Raw genomic sequence first — 21,280 nt, forward strand, 5'->3', positions numbered from 1 at the left:
ATCGGACACCAGGAGGTGGCACAGGGACAGCTGAGGACAGCAGGGAGCCCTTTCGCAGCAACTGTTTCTTGCACGTCTTTGAGTGATTTATGGAGTGTGAGGTGTGATTTGGGCCTGGTCACAAGGCAGAGGGGGAGAGCAGAGGAGGTGGCTCGCCCTCTTGCTATTTCGAGATGGGCTGGAGCCACCTCCCCAGGAAACCACACTGAAACAGCTCCCACCTGCCTTTGCTCAGCCCCCATGCCGTGCTCTCATCTTCCTGCAGAGAGCAAATGTGGCCGCCCAGGGTCTTCCCCTCCCCACGCCGGCAAAGACAGCACACGCATTTCTTCAGGGTCAAGAGTTTGCTCCTTTAATGTGCAATAAAAAAGGCAACTCTCCCACATTCGACAAGAAATCCCACGAGCAGGAGCCCCAGGCTCGGCACCCTCCTCCCTGGCCGCCCCGTAGGATTAGGCGGCGTGTGTGCGGTTTTTTTTTTCGGGAGGGTTTTGCTCCCCATGTGCAAAGGAGCTCCCGGCTGCTGCAAAGCTGCTTTTTGGTGTCGGATGAGTCTTGCTTCACCTCTGCGCTCACCAGCTGAACAAGCTACCCCAGCAAGGGCACATTCTCCTTGGTGTAAAAGTGCCTAAAGCCTCCAGCTTTAGGGAGCACAGCTCTCTGCCCCCAGCACACGGGGAGCCGCTAGCGCTGGCTGCTCAGAGGCACCGGGATCCTCCCCACACCACAGCAGGACACGGTGGAAGGCATCAGCGGAAGCAGCAAGAGGGGGGCGGGATGGTATCAGGGAAAGAGGGGAGGAAAGGATGAGAAGGGGGGGAATTAAATTAACTGCAGAGTTTGCTGAAGGCACACCCCACCCCAGGGCAGGCAGCCCTTTCGGCCCGCAGGCTGGGTACCACTCACAGCTCGAGCCCTGCGTGCAGCCAAGGGCTTTGGGGGCTGGCTGCTGTGGAACGGAAACGTGGGGGCTTGGGTCGGGCTCTGGATAAACTGATAAGGGAGAAGAGGAAGGGTTGTGAGTGGGGAGGTGTTGCATACCACAAGCACTTGTGCAAGAGAGGCTAGAGCAAGAGGGCCCCGCTACCATTAGTGTTTTTGCTCTGCCACCTGTAACGTCGCACGCCCTTGCTGCTTTCCAGTCTAACAGCGGCAGGCAGCGGGCCAGGGACCCGCTCTGTTGGGAGGCTAGGAAAGAAGCAGGCACGATTTCAGCAGCAGGCTGCAGCCTCTCCTGTTTCCTGGGCAAGATCTCTGACTGCCTCCCTGGAGAGGAGGGTGGGGAGCTGCTTCCGCTTTGCCCACCTCGTACCAAAACCAAAGCCCACACCTTCCACGTTCTCGAGCAGCTTCGAAAAGCCCCTTCACAAGCCTATTGTGCGACATCCCTAAACACAACAATGGTTATCTGGAATCTGAAAGCAGCTTTAAGATAAAAACAACTCAAAAAAAAAAAAAAAAAAAAAAAGAAAACAGGAAGAGAGTGGAGGAAGGGGACAGAGTCCTTCCCCTGCTGGCCCCTGGTCGGAGGCGAGCGAAACAGCACACACAGCCTCTTGCTCCACAGCACACCAGTCAGTAGCATTCACAAGGCAAACATAGCGTCATCTTCCTTCGCTTGCTTCCGATGATGGCTGGCAGCAGGAGGGGAGACAGACGTGCCTGCCGAAGAGCTGGACAAAGTGGGGAGCCGGTCCGCAACTTTTGCTCGCTCTTCCAGGAACTTGTCAAACTCTGGGACAAGAGCAGAGCATCAGCAAGGAGAGAGGCTTGTGGAAAAGCCCAAGTGCTGCCAGCTGGAGAAGGGGGTTGGCTGGTGACTCTTACCTTCACTGGTGACACCTTTTGCATCCTCGGACTCCCCCTAGGGAAGGAGAAGGGCATGGTTAGAGGCAAGGCAGGCAAAGGTACCTCCACAGGTGTGATTCTCTGTCTGCATGGAGGGAAATAAGACAGTGCTTCCCCTCTTCAGCAGTACAGACGTGTTTAAGTGGCCCCGAGCCCCAGCTCATTAGCTGTGGCTCCCAAAAGGCTTTTCATACTGTTACAATATCCCAGGCCCTGTGTCCTCGCCTTTTCCTCCCCTGCTCCCTCCAAGCAGCCTGTGCTGAACATTCAGCAGTGCTGGTGCCCTTGAGCACTGCCTAAGATCCAGCCCCACAGACAGCTCTGACAGGACTGCTGCCTCCAGGACAGCAGCCCCTCACTTACCACGTCAGTGGAGAGCCACTTTTCGATGTCTTCCATGAAATTGGCTTGGGGAACCGGCACCTGGGACAGAAGGAAAAAGAGGAATGAGGCCAAGAGGAGAGAGGGTGTTCTTAAAACCCACTCTGCAAAAGAGAAGCCCAAATCAAAATCTAACCCTCTTGCCCCACCATTCTGTCAGTTCAGGCCCTTCCAAAGGCGACTTGCAAATGCAAAGCTCTCCCAGCTACCAATGGCTCACCTGCTTCCTCTGCCCCATCCACACCCAGGCACGCGTAGCTTCTAGGATGTGTGCCATTAAAAGCATCTGGGGTTTGGTAGTTGGCTTTGGGGTTTAGTACAGGATGAGGCTTTCCATTCCGGTAAGGACCCACTAGGTGGAAGCTGGCTGCTTGTTTTAGGCAGCCAGAGGAGAAGAGGTGTGCTTTTCTCCACATCACCTCCCTTCCACAGAGCAGTGATGGTCTGATGTCAAAGTCTGTGGTGCTGAAGATAATGAATGTGCCAGGATTGGTACCACGCTGAGGGGAAAATACACCTGCCAAGAAGTGATTCCCTGGCAAGATCATGAAGCACAGCAGAATCTGACATCACACCAAACTATAGAAATGGATCCATCAAAGACAACGCCCTCTGCAATTAAAGTAAGCTTGACTTCCAGTAGGGAAGAAGCTAGCACAGAAGACTTTATATCCATGCGCAATTTAAGCAGCAGAGACAACTTTCTAATGGACAGAGATATCCTTGAAGGAAACCAAGACCAAATCAAAACCCCAGATCCTTTCCTCCAGTCACAAGCTCCTGAACAAAGCTGAGCAAAGCTGAGCCCTTGCTAGAGGTTTTACAAGCAGAAATGCCAGAGGGTATCTGTAGGAACTTTTTTCTTAGTCTATATAGTACCTACAGCTCTCTCAGAAGATAGCGAGGCCAAGAAGAAGAGCAACCCCTTCTCACCAAGGACAGGCAGACTTCCCCAAACCAGGTAGCAAGTTCAGATAGCTACCACAGCTGGCAGAGGGGTGAGCGGGAATGGAAGAGGATGTGTAATATCGAGGAAGTTTCAAAGCAAAGTGGCTCTGTCTACCCAAAGAGAAACTCTTTGGAGTAGAAGTGCGTTCAAGCCAGCTGGACAGCTTGTGGGGAAACTTCCAAGAGCAGACATCAGTCTAGGCAGTGTCCATTTCAGGAAGGCAGGCTCACAGACTTCAGACCTGGGTGTGTCAAAACCTCAGCATGCCTGAGGTGGTGCAGTGCAGGAATTCCTGCTGCCAACAGACAAAATTCAACAGCTTGGAGGCTTGAGCTCTTTAGCTACAAGAGAAGTCCTCCAGCAGGATAAAAGCCAAAATAAGTTTTATTCTGAGTGGGCAGGAGAGGCTGCAGAGGGAATGAACAGCAGCAGCCTTCCCCATATTACTCTTGATTAGTGCCCTTGCTCCTGGGACACCCAGCCCGTAACAGGGCATCCTTTAACTCACAGAGCAGCACATGCTATTTGGGCCTCCAGGCTGCCGGGACTTTTCCCTACAATTACGTATGCTTGAGGGAAGACTGACACTCTGCCTGCTTCCTTCCCGACCCTGGTCTCCAGGGCAGGGCTGTGCCATGTCACTTTGCAGTCTCCTGATGTCTGCTGTGCATCCTCATGTGCCGTGCCAGTGGCACCTCTGTCTAGTTCAGCAGCCCCAGCCTCCTTTCTCCCTGCTGGCGCCCCACAGTCTCACCATTCCTTGCCGCACCATCCAGTTAGTCAGCTGGGCTCCATCACTGGAGGCACCAAACTCCCCCTGGTCGAGAGAGAGTCTGCACTGAACACTGCTCTTGCAGAGGGTGGGGGAGAGGGGAGGCAGTGGGTTTAGGGGGGGGGGGAAGAACACGCTGTTAATGGTGGCCCACTTCTCTGACTGCAGAGAGGAGGCAAACAGACTTGGAAACCCGCTGAAGTAGAATAAAACCTATTTCCAAGTGGAAATTTCCTTGCAGATGTAAGGAGGCTATCCTGTTACCAACTGAGGCAAGTCCAGACTCTCCACAGTTCCCCACCTCTGAGGTTTAAAACATGAGGTAGAGAGCCCAGGGAGTGAATGCAGGTTGGTGGAGACAAGGAGTTATCATCAGTCATGTTAAATGCTTGTTTTTTTTTCCAAACCGACTGCACATTTATTGCGCTGGTGAGCAAGGAGGACACAACCACTCCTGAGGATGTACTAAAGGCTCTCTGGCCACTTACCGCTCCCGTGTTCTGCTGTCGGGCATCCAGGGCACCAGCGAGTCCTTTGGAGGCTTGGGGATCTTCGTACTTTACCCTAAAAGCACAGTTAGATGACAGACAGGTGAATAAAAAGCCCGAGAGTGGAGAGCAGGAACTCCTAAATATATACTCAGGGTTGCTGACTACGGAACATTTCATCTCTTGTCGCTCTGCTACCAAGAGCTTCTAGAAAGGTAGGCAAAACCCCTACGAAAGATGAATGCAGCCCACACAAAACAAAATAAACTGCTCACTGCAACATCACTGTGGGAAACCAGAGGACAGCCGAGGCACACGACAAGAGGATGACAAGGCATCGTCCAAAACCAACCATCCAACAGACTAAAACACAGTCGTACAGAGCTAGGTGCATCGAACATGGCACTCATCTTCTCTGGGGCTGATGACAGAGATAACTAACACAGACTGACCAGCAGAGTGCTACAGGAAGGATTTGAGCACTGAAGCCTCTGTGTGCCCGTATACCTTCACAGGCACAGCTCAGAACCACAACTTTAACCAAGACCACTCAAGAACTGGTGGTGGCAAAGTCTCGCAGATGTATGCCACATAGGAGGTTAGGCTGGATGATTAGAATAGCCTGGCGTTGCTTCAGGGTCTTCAAACACCTCGTTACAGCAACTTCTTTCCACACAGAGACACGTCCCACCCCTCATCTCCCTTATTCCATTTCCGTGTCCCCACTACGCAGCTACCGCACACACTAACGCCACACGTCACCATCTGATCCACGCAGGCTGGAAAAAACAGTCCTTCCATGCTGGGAGCACGAAGCCTGTCCCAGAAGCTCTCCACAGGTCTCCCCTCCAGCTGCTCCCAGGCCCCTCCTTGCAGCCGTAGCAGCCCATCACGTGGATCGGTTCTTGTTGAGGGCCAGGGGCTTGGGCCAGCGACGCTCAAACTTCTCAAAAAAGTGCTCATCCGTGAAGGGGCCGCTGTGGACGATGGCATCAAGGATGAAGTACAGCGCTGCTATCATGCCACTGATGAGGAAGAATGGCAGGAAAGGCTTGAGGTGTTTCAAGCACTGCTTCGCAGAGATGCTCATGAAGCACGGGGAGTCAGGAACAGACCCCAGCTGCAAGAACGTCTTGTCCGGGAGCAGCAGGGAAACGGGTCGGTTCAGAGGGAGGGGGACACTGACAGCAGGGGCTGGTGAGTGAAATGGGAAACCCGAGCCAGTGAGAGCAGAGGCTACCTGGCAGGGGTGCAAATGTGGGCAGATGGAAGGCAGAGAGGCATAAATAGAAGACGCCTCATTACAGCAAAGATCACAAGTCTCAGTGTGTTAAGGATTGCACCATGCCGGGGAGGATACGATTCCACCCCTGCCCAGCTCTCCCTCGGCCACCAGCACCGAGCACATACCAGAAGCTCAGATTTCAGCCCCAAACTGGAGGCTGTTGGCACCTGTGTTTTGCCCTGGACTGCCTCTACCCCGAGGCAGCACATCCACCGTGTGCTGGGAGCTCCCTGCATGTAGCCATCTACCCAGGGGTTCCCAGCCCTGAGTGAAGTGGTTTAGGGCTAAGAGTGGTGGGATTCACATTGAGCAAACAGGCTGAGCCCAAACCAGCTGTCTGGGTGTCTAAGCACGGCTTCCCATCAGGCTGACGTGCTCCTAGCCCAGCAGTGTGGTGAGGGAGGAGCAAGGCCAGCCCAGCTTGTGGAGGCAGAGCAGGAGGAGCTCAGTGTTTGGACACGATGACAAGGAATAAATCAAGTTGTGTGCTGCCCGTGGGCTGCTAGAAGCAGTCTGAGACAAGGGAATGAAAGGAGGCATCCTGATGAGGTCTGAACTTGCCACTGTACAACTGCAGAGGAAGGCACTCCAGGGGTAGAGATCAAGAGCACAAGTCTTGGAGGGCTGGAGGGAGCCCTGTGCCTGTGGACTCTGCTGCTTGGTAACCTGTGGAGAACAGGGCGTGATTCTGACAGGTGAAAGAGATCCAGTGAGCCAAAAGGATCCAGTCAGCACAGATCTTGTTGGCTCCTCCCAGAATAAGGACTCAGGAATCCACTCTTTGCAGAAGAGAAAAGCCCTCTTCAGTCCAGATGGGACAACACCCAACTCTTGCTGCTTTCCGTAAGGAAGTCTCAAACATCAGTCTCATTTACCAACAGGGAAACTGAGGCACAGAGCAGTGCCCTGTCTTGCAAGCCACAGTGGATTGTGTATTTCCTGCACTCCAGTTCAACAGTCAGTCCATCAGGCTCCATTGTTATTCAGTGACAACTGAGTTCAACATCTCCCCAGTCAGGGCACGGAGCAACTCCTGAGTTCACACACAGACAAGGAAACTCAGCCAGTCCCACTCCACACCTTCACCTCCCAACACTGAGCATCCCAGCACATGCAGCCCCTCTGTTTAGCAGTGAGGGACACGCACAAACACAGACCACTTCCTTTTCCATGTGCCCAAGACACTGTGAGGGGGAGACGATGTTAGCAGGGGAACTACTGAGGTCATCCTACAAACACTGCATGGGAAGAGCACGTTTCTGTCACATCCGACTGCCTCCTAGGAACTGCTGCTTGCTGAATTCACAGCCCCCGTTTCCCCGCACGCTCCCCCCTTACAAGAAGGCAAGAACAGAAGGGGTGCTACACTCACTCTCTGCGCTGCTCAGCCAGCGAGCTGCCCCGGGTCATGGCAAACATGTCGAACTCTTCTTCCAGCTTGCCGGAGGTGTTGAGGGACTGCAGCCCTGCACTCACGCTGCTTGAGCCCAGGTCTGTGGGAGACAGAGGAGGGTGAGCAGGCAGGACAGAGCAGTGAATGGAGGGCCGTGTGCTTGGAGTACTAAGTGGAAAGCCAGCATCAGAACAGGCTGAACTGCTCTAGGCCCACTCATCAATCCTGCCCCTCAGCAGCAGAACAGTGTATGCACGCATTCGGTGTTGTGGGTGAAGTGCCAGACTCAGTTTCTTCTTCACCTGCTCTGCAGGATATTTTTAGCTCAGTCTGGCAACAGCGGCATCGATTTACTGCACTGATTCTGAAGGCCAGATGTTCCTTACCATTTAAGACAACACTGGGAATTGCTCCATAACCTGTGGAAGAGAATAACCTGTGCTTCTGGGCAAGCACTTCTGAGACTCTGAGACAGACAAGTGGATTTCCATTACTTAAGTGTCACCTGAAAAACCCTGGCTTGAGAAATATCTCCACTGGCTTGTCAATACAGTCCTCCCGATTTTCTGTAGCTGCACCCAAGCTCTACTGAATGTGCTCACAGCCAGTGAGAGAGCTTCAGGCACCACTATGTAGGTGGTTGGTATGTTCTGAAGACCATCAGGACTCTTTAGGCTTTCTGACAACCTGTCAAGACCTGGGTCCTGAGCCCAAGATGCTCACGGCTGCCTTTGCAGTACAGCTCAGCAGCTTTTTTCCTCCCAGACACCACACAGCAAGAGGCAACTGCACTGCTGCTAGGGATAGGAGGGGGAGCATCTTTCTCCCTTTCCCTGCTGGAAAGCCCAGACCTCAGCCACAGCCTAATGCTGAGGTCCTCCTTAAGCCATGTCCACCTCGTGCACAACCTGAGGCTGTGGATGCTGAGACATGCTTGTGTCCCTTGGCACATACACAGGTTTCTTCATGAGTTTATTAGTTGACAATATTTCTCTAGGTTACTTTATAAACGTAGCTAAATTATTTTAGAAGGTGATTCAAGGGTATTAAAGGGTTCTCAGGAGAAGGACTGAGGGGAGTACTACATGGCAACTCACTCATTCCAGCCAGCTGGGAGGAAAGGTTGTTGGTGACTTCAGGTTGTTTCGCCGCAGGAGCACTGGGTCCCAGGTCAATCAAGCTGTTCTGGGCCTCGGTTGGTGCCTTTGGAGAAAAAATGGAAGATAGTGAAGACTTTGTGAGGTTTGGACACCTTGACCCCCTAGTTCTAGTTCTTTAACACTGGAAAGTCCTTCTGTAGTCCATCAAAAGATACCAGCTGGATAAACCTCTCCTTGGAAGAACGGGGGCAGTGATGGGAGAACTGGCTGGGAATAGTGTCGTAGGGCAGAATGGATGTTTGTAGGTTGGGTGCTGCTCAGACAACAGGGCAGTGCTGACACAGCGAGCTTCATTTGGGAACTGGTCCTCTCCATGCTCAGCAGCCAGAAAACACATCTACAACCGGTCTGTCCTTATTCTTTGGGTGAGGGGAAGGGGCCCACTGCCAGGGAGGGAGAGGCTAGCACTGGGAACTGGACTGTCCTGCACACCAGCGTGGTCTGGTGCAGCTGAGCAGGAAGAACAAAGCCTGCAGCTTTCAAGTGGGGCAGACTGGATCCCTTTCCAACTCAGCAGGACACAGCAGGTGCTGCAGGATGCAAACTGAGCTGTACTGAAGGCAAAAACTCAGTTACCTTAACAGGCTGTCCAGTCCGAAGACGTTCAAACCTGCAAGAAAGACGACAGGGTGTGACAGGATGAATTACAAGAGTGTGTGCTTGTTCACCCTCAACCCAACAGATTTCTCAGGAAGGCCTGGAATAGTTTGCCCCTTCCTACATACTTGGAAAGGGGGAGCATGGTTGAGGGCTCAGTTCTCCCCCCTGGACAGAAGACACCACAACGGAGCCCACAGAGTTCACGTCTCCAAAGGTGTGGTGCGAGAAAGCTTCTTGTGATACTCCAAAGCTAATTCTAATCAAAATGGTTCAAAGCTAGCTCTCCTTCATGCAGAGAAAAGGGACCAAATTCTCCAGATTTCACCCTTGCAGAAGAGATAAGTTTGGTGAAATGGAGGACAAGAAAGGGTGCAAATTCCACCTGGGCAAGTCCTTTCTGTGTCTGCCTGCCTCAGAGCTAGAAAAACATCTCTTTCCATGCAGTTTCCTCCTTCTTCTGGGTTGGGTTTACATACCATCAACAACACAGTGTCTCCGAAGGGGCAGGAATAAGTCAGGAAGAAGTATGAATTGGCTCTTTTTTCAAAGATGGGTGGTACAGGCTGACACCTTAAGCATTACATCCATGGGCAGATCAAAAGGGTGGAATAAAAGGCAGACAACTCTTGTGGAAGACCAGGGCAGAGAAGGGAGACGGGTACCTTTCATGGCGTAGAAACACATTGTTGAGGTTGTCGTTGATGAGGAGTAGCTCCTCGGTGAGCTGCTCATGGAGGACACGGGGAATCAGTTCCAGCACACGCTGCTGCATGGCTCTGCACGTACGATTCAGCTCCTGCTCACAGCAAGGCAAAGTTACCACAAAGGTCAAACTGAGGCTGAGCACTCGCGGATTTGGAAGTGTGACTGGGACAGACAGACCCCAGAGCCTGCTGGAGCCTATCAGCAAGCGTAGAGAAGGAACAGATACTGATATGAGATTTAAACTGAATATGAGCTTTACAGTTACTGGTCTGCTCTCTCCTCACAATTGCATGCCTCTTGTTCAACATATCATTTAGAAAAAAAAGGCCCTCAGGGATTACAGGTCCTTATGTGGGACAACTCCAAGCTCAACAGTGCAACTTCCCTTGGCCATTTAAACTCCACCTCCCCTGTGACTCCCTTATCCCATCACACCCCGATGAGCCCCACACTAAACTGTCCACTTCGGTTGCTCCCCATGCCTGTCATGAGTAATTCCTCAGCCCCTCCAGTCACTCCTAAATTGAGCTCCACGTGCCAGCCCTCTGCCCAGCAGCACTGCCTTCTGTTCCTTACTTGCAGCAGCTCCAGGTCAGAATTCTCAGCCTGGGATGGCACCAACTCTGTCAGCATCTCCGACATGACCTTCACGTTCCCGTTCACCACTTCCAGCTCGCTGCGCAGCTTCCCGACCTGCAGAAGGGAGGGGAAGCATTAACTGCTCAGCCTAAAAGGCTAGGGGGATAGATAAGGTAGCTCTGAATGGCAGCACACAGCGTGTGCGTGTTCACAGAGCCAAAGGGAACGGCCACTGGAGAACTCATTTGTCACTGCTTAGTTTGGCTCCTGGGAGCTCCCAGCCGAAGGAAGCCCCATTACTCACCATCAAATTCATTTGCTGCTAAAAGATGCCAGGCTCTCACCGGGGACCTTTGCCACTACGCCTAACCTTGAATTTCAACAGCCAGCACAGGATGCTGTTATGATTCAGTCTTTCCCCTGCCAGCGGCTCCTGTGTGGCAGCCACTCCAATCATTTCATTTCTGAAGCAGCGGAAGAGGGGAAGAAATGAATTCCCATCCAAAAGGTGAGCCTGGGCTAAGTGTGCAGTTGAAGCTCTTTCTCTCTGGTTTCAGAGGCTACTAATGAGCCCCTCGAGAGCAGTCTCTAGCTTCTGTTCTGTGCGGGGATGCGAGCTACCAACAGCTGGAGGATTAGTGCTGAACCTGCTGTCATATGAAGACAGGGCGAGGAAGGAGAAAACAGGATGGGGAAACAACTGAGAAAGCCCTGGCCTTTGCAAGCCACATAACCAGATAGGGTTGATTTACATAAAGTCAGCAGTGAGGCAAGATAAACAAAGATGATAAGGAGGCACACACTGAGCAAGCTTACACTGCGCTGCACTGCTCTGCAAAGACCTCGCTCGAAGCCTGTGTGTCTCAGTTCCCCTCTTCCCTGCAGCCAAAGGATCCTCCCTATACCTGCTGGCAGCCCCGTCTTAGGGAAGTAAAACCACTCTGTGATTGTGGTGCCCCAGCTCATCACTATGACCACCAAGGAGCTCTGGTGAGCCCTAGAGGGATGATGTTTTAGAACAACTCCTTAAGGACAGAGGCTGGGGAAGGACCAGGGCAGCAGTCCCAGGAGAGCATTGGTGAAACAGCCCCCGGGTGGAGGCACGGTCAGCAGCACCACGGGGTCTGTGTGCAACTCACCTGCTCTGGTGTGGGTGTGATGGGCGCCTCGCTGGACGTCTCTCTGCCAGCGGGCAGGGTGACGGGGTGGAGGATGGACTCGATCTGCTGCGGGGAGTTGACCACAGGTGAGTTCTGTCCGGACTGGGAGTTGGAGCTGTACACGGTCTGCGGACAGAGGTGGGAGAAGTGGCAGAAAGAAGATGTTAGACATTCCCAGGTAGTGCAATTATGAAAGAAACGTTGATGTCTGCACACCATCTGCTTTCAACAGCTCTTCTAGCTTCTCTGCCTCACCTCCCCCACATATCCTGCCCTGTAGCTGTAGCCGCTTTGCCCACCACAGCCTTGCAAAGAGGCTTTCCTGCAGCTTCTCCCTCCTCATTTCCTCTAAACGCGACCTAAAGCTGCTGCAGTCCCCTCATAACTCCAGAAAAGTATCAGCCCAGCTTCCTTCTCCTCAGCAATGCTCCCATACCCTCCGCGGTGTGTGGATGGGTGACAGCATGTCCAGGTCGGTCATGGGGAACTCCAGGCCTTTCCGCCTAAGGTCTTCATAGACAGCCACGACACCAGTCAAATCCGGAGAGCTGCGGAAAGCGTCCGCCCAGGACTGGGGAAAGGGAGACAATGCAGCCCATCGTCATTTGACAGTGCACAAACACCTAAAGGCAAACACACTCTCTCTGAACCGGTGCAGATGCTCTCACTCTTCTCGGCTCACCTGGATGAGGGTCAGCACCTTGTCGTGCACTATGGCAGGCGGATTGTTCTTCGGCAGGATTGTTCTCACCAGGACGCTCTCCACAAAGTCCTGGCTGGCCACAAGGACATGGAAGCGATGGCCACAGTTTTTGACGCACGTCTCCAAGACCTTTGAAGGCAAAGAAGCATTAGCTACAGCCTTCTCTGCCTGCATGGGTTGGCCTTGCTGTCTTTGGGTACCCGTGTCTTTGCAGTCAAGGACTCAGCTTTACAGCAGGACATCACCGAGCTGAGAAAGACCTGATCACTCACCGTCAAAGCCAGCATAACTTCATGGAAATTCTTATTCCCTACAATTCTCTTCTTTATGGCTCGGAAGGCATCTTTGGGTCTGCAGGAGAAATCAGATGGAGAAAGATTATCACAAGGTTGATTCTTTCTCACCTAGGGAGAAAGAATCGAAGTAAAACAGCCACTGGCATCTAGAATCTCATACTCAGTGGTGACCATTCCCCCACCACGTTTTCAGTGTGGCTTGAAGCAAAGACTGGTAAAGCAGCTTCTGCCTCTGGTTCTGCAACAGAACCTGGGTCCTCCTGGTGAGTGCTGTGTCTGACACTGGAGGCTTTTGTGTTATTGTCTGCAACAATCCAAGGAGTACAGACAAAACAGAGGGGAGAGTAAATACAAAAATAGAAATGTGCCGTTTGGGGATGGAGCAAAATCCCTGAGCAGAGATGCCAAGAAAGGAACACAAAAAACTTGGCATGGGTTAGAAACAGGAAGGAGAGAGAGAGAGATGAAACAACCCCTGTTATGTTTAGACAGAAGCTTGTTAAACAAAATTTCCCTGGAAGAAAGGAAGCAGGGGAGATGCAGTGGCAAAATCTTGCATATACTGCAGGTAGACAAGAGAGCAGCAGCATAGCAGGGCCTCCTTAACCCCTCTCAGAGTGGTCTGAGCCCACTGTGGTTCTGTGAGAGGGCACAAAGGGACTGATGTGCTCCAGCAGATCACGGGAAGAGAGACTGGGCTGGAAGAGCAGCAGTGCTGCAGGGCAAGAGTGAGATGGAAACACTGAGGTAATAAGGAGGGCAGGAGTGGATCGGATCAGGGGGCAGTAAGGCTGTAATGGATGGGCATTAGCAGGAGAATGGGAGAGAGCTCCATGCCAGGAGGGTGCAGCTGTGCTAGCAGCAACCCAAAATTGAAATACTAAGTGGTGACAGCTCAGGACTATTAGCAGAGACAGGCAGATCTGCACCATGGGGATAGCAGGACTGGAAAACGAGGGGTGATAGATCTGTAACTAGAGACATTTGACTTTGTTAACATACAACTGTGAAGCAGAAAATTGGGCTAGCTAATCCTCTATCAGCTTCACTGCGGGGTGGGACAGGAGCGAAACCTACATCATCTACTCTATGTATCACCTTCTTTTCTACATGCTGTTCTTGACATCTCCAGTGTGAGAGGGAGCGGTCCCTCTTGAATTCACTGGCAAATCCCCAGGTGCAGAGTTAACATGGCTGGCAGATTTCTGAACATCCCACCCCAGGGAGAGGGAGACAAAGGCTCTCCTACCCATTTTGCGTGTGTCTGAGTGAGTGTATATGGAAATAGCTGAGAACATAACCCCAGCAGGACTCGCACTGTCAGGGGACTGAATAGCAGCCTGAGATTTTCCTCTCTCCACAGTCACTGCTCCGGAGATTTCTGCATTCCCAGAGGACAGAGAGGGATACGAAGGAGGAATAAACCAGAGTAAAAATATTGGAAATGTGCCTTTGGGAGATGGGAGGCAGCCTGGCTTGGATCTAGGTTTCTCTGGGGACTCTGAAGGCCTGTTTGAATGGCTCCCTGTGCTCACAAGGATTACAGGGAGCCATCTAACAGCTGCTCTTGACAGCTTTGCTGTGTCTCTAGATCTCCCAGCAGAGTCTCTTCTAAGGGACTGTTGGGCAGCCTGGCTTATTACCTCCACCACTGCATGCTACCACTGTAGCCTAGGGACGTAGTGTTACAGGGAGTGTGCTGGGACTTGCTGCTGGAGGAGAACCCTTGCCAGCTCCCTTACCCTTCTTCAGTCTCGTTAATGATGTCGCAGATCTCCATGTTGAGAGCCCAGTCCTCGTTCCGCAGGGACCCATCGGTAGCTCTCTCTGGAAGACAGAAACCAAGACAGGACAAGGCTAAGAGTGGCCCTGGGACTCTCACGGCTGCTGTTCCGCTGTCACTGCACCCCAGAGCCCGGCCTCCTTCTCCCTGCCTTCCACCACCAAATATAATCAGGTGAATCAGACAGCCAAGTCCGAGCCACCAAATGCTTCCCACTAGGTGTCACCACCACAAAGCACATCGCAGGCTGCTGTTGGGACAGGCATTCGCTCAACTTTGCCCACAGCACGCATGCTATCAGACATGGACCGCCCGATCCCTGCTGCGTACACACAAAGGGAGAGGGGCTGAGCAGAAAATGCACGACTTCAGCTCCACAGACTGGAGAAATGGAGGCTTATTTGCTTTGCTGCTGCACGGCCAGGAAAAGAAACCACGAGCTTGGCCTGCTCACACCGCCACGGATCGAATGTCAGCGGCGTCGCTTTTGGTTGCATCAAGTTAATGAGACCAATGAATCAGCCCCGTTGCTTACACACATAAAGCGCCTATCACCACATCGATACGGCGTTTCACACGGGTCACCTTGCTTTCACATGGGTTCTACGAAAATAAACAAGCAAACATAAACAACCCAGATGGGACCTTCCCGTCTTTAACATTTGCTTCTTTCCCCTGAACTTCTGGCCTCTGGGGAATACGAGCAGAAGAGGACTGCAGGCTGAAGCCGAAGCAATATGGTTTCAGCTTTGACCGTGTCCCCTTTAATTAGGAATTCCTCAGTCAGCCTTGATGTTATTCAAGGCAGAGACTTGGGCAACAAGCAGCTATTAGTAGAGAACACCAGTGCCTCCACCCTGTAATCAGCCGTCTCTCGGCCCCAGCCACACGGGCTGACTGATGCCTTTAGGGACACCACCGGCAGCTGGGGGCAAAGAGAGCCCGGCAGCGGGGTGGGCAGGGCCAGGCACTCTCCAAACCGCAGGGAAACACTGAGATATAGCACATGGCAAGCAGCAGGGGAGAGCCATCTTTCCAAGCACTCCCATCCTATAAAATGCCTGGCAGCAGTGGGGCAAGACAAACTAAAGAAGCCAGACCAGTTCAGCGCCTACCAGGTGCTCTTCAGGAGACCCAGCGAGACACTTAAAGTGCCTCACTTTTCAAAACTGCTGTCCCCGCACAATCTGGAGGTGACCCTTGCTGCTGCAGGTCCTTTAGCCTTTCAGAGGGAGACTCCTCTGCAGAGCTGCCTCTTCTTGCTTTTGACCCAAATATCCAACAATCCCTCTGTGGGACTGAAACGAAGTGCCCACTCATGCAGCGGTAATGGGGTAACGGGGGAAGAGCATAGGAAAAAGATTTCTAATTCCTGACATGGCAAGCACATCCATCATGTTTTGGGATGTCGTGTTTCTGAGGATCAGCCAGAAAGCTGCTCACAGCTCCCTGCAACACAGCCTCTCTTGTACGTGTGTCCTTCCCACAGATTGCACACCACAGCGTGAAGCGCCCTGCATGGATCTTATCATAATGCAGACGCCACCTTCTCTGTTGACTGCAGAACCTACTGATTAGACTGTGATTAGGTTGATTACACTGTGGCCACAACCAGATGGAAGAGGGCAAACAAGGCAAGGAGAGTGGCAAGGAGAATTTTCTACCTTTCTGTAAGTCTGCCTACCATCGGAATAGCCCGAAGGCCTCTCGATTCAGGTGAACTTGTGTCACTTTGGTCATTCAGATGAACTTTCTGTCACGCATGCCAAGGAGAAATCCTGGCCTCTGCAGATCTAAGCTTCCTCATTGAAGCACATGAGGTAACATCACACTGAGTGATGTGGTGGAGAATATATGCAGGGCAGTCTACATGGACTACGGCTGTGTGTGTCTGGTGTACCATACAAAACACAGGGGAAGTGTTTTCTGTCAGGGCAAACCTGGGATCAGGACTCCGATGGGTTTGGTGCATGAGGTCTCAAAGCCACACTTTGCTATCGCTCTCCTCTGGCATGCTGAGGGGCACCTCCCGCTCAGGACGCACCTCAGTTTAAACTCCAGCCTCCCCAAAAGTTCCTGTGAACTGCTTGTTGCCTCTGGCAGTGAAACTCGCAAATCAATCGCATGGTTTTGCTCTGCTGAAAGGAATTCCACATCCATCCTTCACACTCCTGAAGGAAAACACTGCACGCGGAAGGAAAAAACAAAACTTGGGAACTGGGTCCAGCCTAAAGGAAGGTCCAAGCTACAGAAGAAACCAGGGACGAAATGAAAACAGAATTTAACCTTCAAATCTTTGCTGTTCAAAAACCTCCCCAACCCCCCTCATCCTCTTTTTTTTGCCCTACATGAGTGTGAACAGACTGCAAACGCACTTCCCTGTGCTCGGTGCTACTCTGCAACCCGCTCCCCTGCCCTCTTTTTCCTTCCAAATGTGCTCCTCCTGCCAAGGCTGGGGAGCAGGTTTGCTTTCCAGAAAGGAATGCAAACAAACCGTGTGTGCTCCCTCACCTGGCCGGCCTGTACGGGAAAGTGGGGATTCCTCAGAGGTGACACACAGCCCCACAGCCACCCCACAGCGGTGCTGTGATCCCGCCACCCTCACCTCCCTTCTGACAGCGGTCGGCAAAAAGCTGCAGGAGAGCAGCTGCCCTAAATGCAATCAGAAAATATGGAGGTGGAAGAGCAGAATTAGGGCATATGGAAAACAGGAACGCGACCACACAACATCTCCAAGGACAAAGCACTTGAATTTACCAGCAGAGATTAAGGCCTGGCCTATCTGGCCTTGGGAAGGCTGGAGCTAATGCCCTCTAAATCCTCCTCGCTTCTAAGCACTAAGAGGCTGCCCAAGCCTAGTATACGCTGGAGGTTTCCCTGAAAATCCTGAACTTTACCCTTTTGCTAAAGCCTGCGGAAGGGAAGGAAACAAAGTCTACTCATTAGCAACATGAAGGATCAGGACGGCGGGCCCTGTTTCACGAGCTGTAATTTGCACATGAGCCGTCTGCCCCTCACGAAATCTGAGCCCGGGGACGCCGACAAGTCCCTAAAAACAGCGAGGACAGGAGGCAGGGAATGGCTGCCCGCCCAGCACTGCCTGGCAGGGCTTATCAGGCAGCTTCTGCGTGTGGCGAGCTGATCCCGACCTGCTGCAGGGTATGCCTGTGAGGGAGGTTATCGGTGGTGTATCAATGCCGTCTTCTTCAAAGCCCGACACCAGCTGGCTGTGGACCATGCTGCGTGCAAGAAGCCCTCCATGGGCCTACCTCAAAGCCATGTTGTTTTGGCAGCCAGGCTGGCTTCCCGGGTGTGACAGCACCAGGGTTTGTCTGCTTGCAGCGTGCTGCCTCGCTAATTGCTCGCCTCAACCCCGAGCCGCTGAGGGCTGTGGTACGGGGTCAAAGCGAAGCAAAGCGATGGCTCTTTCTTCCCGGCATCTGATGCACTCCTGCTGACTGTGATTAAGTCATAAAAGCTATCTGGAGCCGTGAGATAAGAAACTATTCTGAACTCGGCGTAACTGGTACACCGGAGCTGTACCTTGCTTTGTGCCACGGATGAAGTTCGTGGCTTTGTTCCTGTACAAGCCTCCTGCCTCTTCCCTCGTGGCAGGGAGAGCCCAGTGCCAGGCTGGCAATCCCACCCATTCCCGGGACAGATACTAAGCCGGCTCCACCTCCCCTTGCTCTCCTTCAAAGGTCTGAAGCATCCCTAACCAGCCAAGCACCATTCAGAAACCTTTCACAGAATCATTTAGGTTGGAAAAGACCTCTGAGATCATCCAGTCCACACATTAACCTAGCACTGCCAAGTTCACCATTAAGACATGTCCCTAAGCTCTACAACTACATGATTTCTGAAGACCTCCAGGGATGGTGACTCAACCACTTCCCTGGGCAGCCTGCTCCAATGCTTCACAACCCGTTTGGTGAAGAAATTTTTCCTAATATCCAACCTAAACTTCCCCTAGAGCAACTTAAGGCCATATCCTCTGGCATGCTCCTCTGCAGCTTGTCAGAGACCAGTGCCCTGCTCCAAGTCAGGCCCTTAACCAGGATGCCTTCAGCACTCTGTCCTAATGGCTTAAAATTCCTTGGCAAAGCATCAGGCACTTTCTCACCAATTTCAATAGGTGTTTGAGGGCACCCACATTTTATTGCACAAGACAGCATAGGTTCAGCAGAAAGTAACGCAACAGTCCTTTCTCCCAACCTCCCTTCAATCTGTATCAATGAATTGGCCCAATTCAGCATCCTGGCCTAAATAGGCATCCAGCACAGTTGCCTTGCTAAGCCTCATGCTTCCACTTTCCACAAGGAAACTTTAGCACCAGCTCAGCTGGGATTCCACCATTCAGCCCTGCTGTATTTCTCCAAAGACGCAGGAGACAACTTGCTCACAGAAGGGTGCAGGGACATCCGCAAGCTGGGACCCAAATGGCTGTGGGGATTGTTCTGGCACAGTGTTTTATCTGCTCCTCTCCCTCACCCATGAGCACAGGCAATGTGCTTTCACCTGCTGCCTCTTTCCAGTCTCAGCTTTCCCTGGTTTTCATGCTTAACCCACTCCCCAAATAGCAAAAACTCCTCTCCATCTCTGTATTACACCTTCACTTCTCTCCCTTGCCTGGCTTCACTCACTAAAATAACCTCTCTCTGTCCCTTTCAGTACTGCTATAATTACTAGCTATTCTAGGCTTCAGGGTTCAGGAGAGAGCACTGGTGGTTTCCTCTCCATTCTCTCACTCCACCTTGTTACTACTAGAGCACCTCCTTGAAATTAGATTTTCCATTTTTTATTTAGCTCCATTTACCTCATTTCCATTTTTCTTTTAGCTCCTAGATAGAGGCCAAGTGGGTTACCCTTTCAAGGGTAAAATCCAAACTACAATGCTTCAGCACTCTGGAAGTTTCTCCATTGGTCAGAAATATTTTATTTCAATTAAATGTCTGTATTCATCTTACTTAGGAAGAGACGTTGTGGCCTGAAAATAGGGCAAAGGCAAATTCCATGACTATATCTCAAGACTGGGAGTAAGAAGGTGTAAACTTACTCCTCTGCAACTGACTCATAATCACAGAGATTATCTGAGTATCCATTTTGATTATTTGAATATCCATTTCCCTGACAGCAAAATAAGTGGGATTTCCTACATTCTCTTTAACGAAGGAATTTGAAAACATCACTGCAATGTGCCACAGAGGGTTTTTTATTTTTATTTATTTATATTTTTTATTCTATAGCCGTCATCTAACGCTGTTTTAGACTTTATAAGCTGTGTCAGACACATATGACTTTGCCCAAGTAATTTACCATGATGTCGTATCAGCTTTCTGCAGACAGCCTGCAGCAGCAGCACTGTGTAGGTTTGGTGCTCAGACTCACGGGTTCACTATGCAGCTGCCACAGACCTACTAAATAACTTGATTAAGTCATGTTCACGTCTCAAATTAGATAGAGAAGATAGCATTTATCCACATCCCCAGGATGTTAGGCGATATTCAAAAGGAGAAAACATTCATATTTACAGCCATCAGCCCTTTTTAGTCCTCCACACCCCAGTTGCTTTCTCGTACGCTGCAAGTCCTCCACCCCACTGGACTCCAATAACCCCAATCGACGCCAGTCATTAAGATTTCTCTACTGTCACACCTCTGATACAGAGGACTCCAAACTCCTGTCTGACAACACTCTTGAAATACTTTCTTCCTCTTCTTTGCTGTCGGTTTGTTGCTTGAAAATCCCTTAAAGAGAAGTAAAGCCTAGTGAGGAAACCACTCACAATCTGACTACTATAGCGATCAGAAGATCTGGAGGGCATGTAGTAACCCGTAACACCAAAAGATGACTTCAGTTTGGCTGTACCCAAACATAACAACGTATCTGATACGCTGGCTGGAGGAATCAAAGAGAGTCATTCTGTACAGGGCAGGAGAAGGCTTCCCTTGGAAAGTGTGATGAAACGTGTGACTGTCATCTGGGCAGGCATTACAGATCATTTAGAGCTTTTTCTTAATGAGAACCTTCCCTGGTGTCGGTTTGGTCAGTGAGAGCCTCTGAAATAGGCAGCACTTAAAAAAAAAAAGCGTTTCCTAAAGCAGCTGCTTTGCTGCTCCCTACCCGCCCCATGCACAGCACCCGTGTGAGCGCGATGAATCAGGGGCTTCATGGCGGAATGGAACAAAGGTCTACACAAGGGACGGAAAGCAAGCGCGGGCATTTGCATAAACATACAAACGCCCATTATATGGGACGGAGACATCCCGTATCAAAAACATCACTGCGGGCACAACCTGGAGGCACTTAGGATGACACAACACGGGAAGAGAGGCTTCTTTATTGTAAGCATTTTTAGAACCACATCTGTTTCCAGACCAGCGTGGCTGTTTGTGGCCTTATTCTTTCTCTCAGACCTCGTGGTGGGAAGCTCAGGGCTGGCGGCCTCCCTTGGGGCTCGCCCTGTGGGGAGACCCATGGCGCCCACCGGCCTTGCCACAAGATGGCCGCGCCAAGCCCTCCACGGCCCCCAGCCACGTAATGGCCGCCCCCTCGGGCAGGGCACGGGGGTCTTCCCGCCCAGGCGCTGATTGGCCGCTGCGGCTGGAGCCCAGCCAATCAGCAGCCCCCCTCCCAACGAAGACCCCCGGCGAGGTGCAGGCGGGAATGGCCGCGAGCCAATCACGGAGCTCGGCGCCGCGGGGGGGGGGGGGGCGTGGCTCGGACCCCCGTCCCCTTTAAGCGCGGAAACTTCGCCTCGCCACCTCGAGACCCCTGCGCGCCGCGATTGGCCGCCGCCGGCGCCTCCTCGGGCCGCGCGCTCCCCATTGGCCCAGAGCGCCTGCCAGTCAGAGCCGAGCACCCCTCCCATAGGCCGGCAGCGCGGGGGGGGGGCGGGGGCAACCGCTTCCCGGTGGAAAGAGGGGTCCTGCGGCGGGCGGGCGGGCTTCAGACCGAGGGTGGGCGGCGAGGCGGGAGGTTGGGGGGGGGAGACGCGCGCGGGGCGGCGCGGCGCGGGGGGGGGCGCGGGTCTCACCGATGCGCTGCCCGACGGGGGAGCTGAAGGGGTTCCCCAGCAGAAAGTCCATCGCCGCCGCGGTCAGCTGACTACAGCGCTCACGTGACCGCCGCGCCGGGCCGGGCCCCGCCGTGACGCCGCCCCCCCCCCCCCCCCCAAA

At 52.4% G+C, this 21,280-nt stretch overlaps 1 protein-coding gene across 2 annotated transcripts; it reads right to left on the bottom strand.

Moving 5' to 3' along the window:
• Positions 1-329: 329 nt before the first annotated feature.
• On the bottom strand, positions 330-21,204 carry TOM1 (target of myb1 membrane trafficking protein). Of its 2 annotated transcripts, XM_032207571.1 has the most exons (16): positions 21,139-21,204; positions 14,062-14,146; positions 12,296-12,374; positions 12,003-12,152; positions 11,757-11,891; positions 11,300-11,446; positions 10,158-10,274; positions 9,539-9,672; positions 8,853-8,886; positions 8,214-8,319; positions 7,096-7,216; positions 4,439-4,514; positions 3,933-3,995; positions 2,212-2,271; positions 1,828-1,864; positions 330-1,734 (listed from the first exon to the last, which is right to left on the bottom strand). In XM_032207571.1, the coding sequence occupies exons 1-16, from the start codon at positions 21,188-21,190 to the stop codon at positions 1,586-1,588; spliced, it is 1,545 nt and encodes a 514-aa protein (XP_032063462.1). In that variant the 5' UTR covers positions 21,191-21,204; the 3' UTR covers positions 330-1,585. The 2 variants fall into 2 exon arrangements, with proteins under 2 accessions (XP_032063462.1, XP_032063463.1); XM_032207572.1 differs by lacking the exon at positions 3,933-3,995.
• Between the last annotated feature and the right edge of the window lie 76 nt (positions 21,205-21,280).

This window comes from Aythya fuligula, chromosome 1 (genome assembly GCF_009819795.1).
Source record: "Aythya fuligula isolate bAytFul2 chromosome 1, bAytFul2.pri, whole genome shotgun sequence".
Taxonomy (NCBI): domain Eukaryota; kingdom Metazoa; phylum Chordata; class Aves; order Anseriformes; family Anatidae; genus Aythya; species Aythya fuligula.

Excerpts from the sequence above, each read along its gene's own strand:
- TOM1 (XM_032207571.1), bottom strand. The coding sequence starts at position 21,190 with ATGGACTTTCTGCTGGGGAACCCCTTCAGCTCCCCCGTCGGGCAGCGC. Across the intron at positions 11,892-12,002 it reads AGGTGCTGACCCTCATCCAG|TCCTGGGCGGACGCTTTCCG; the intron begins GTGAGCCGAGAA and ends CCCTTTCCCCAG. Across the intron at positions 7,217-8,213 it reads CTCCCAGCTGGCTGGAATGA|ACCTGGGCTCAAGCAGCGTG; the intron begins GTGAGTTGCCAT and ends TGTCTCCCACAG.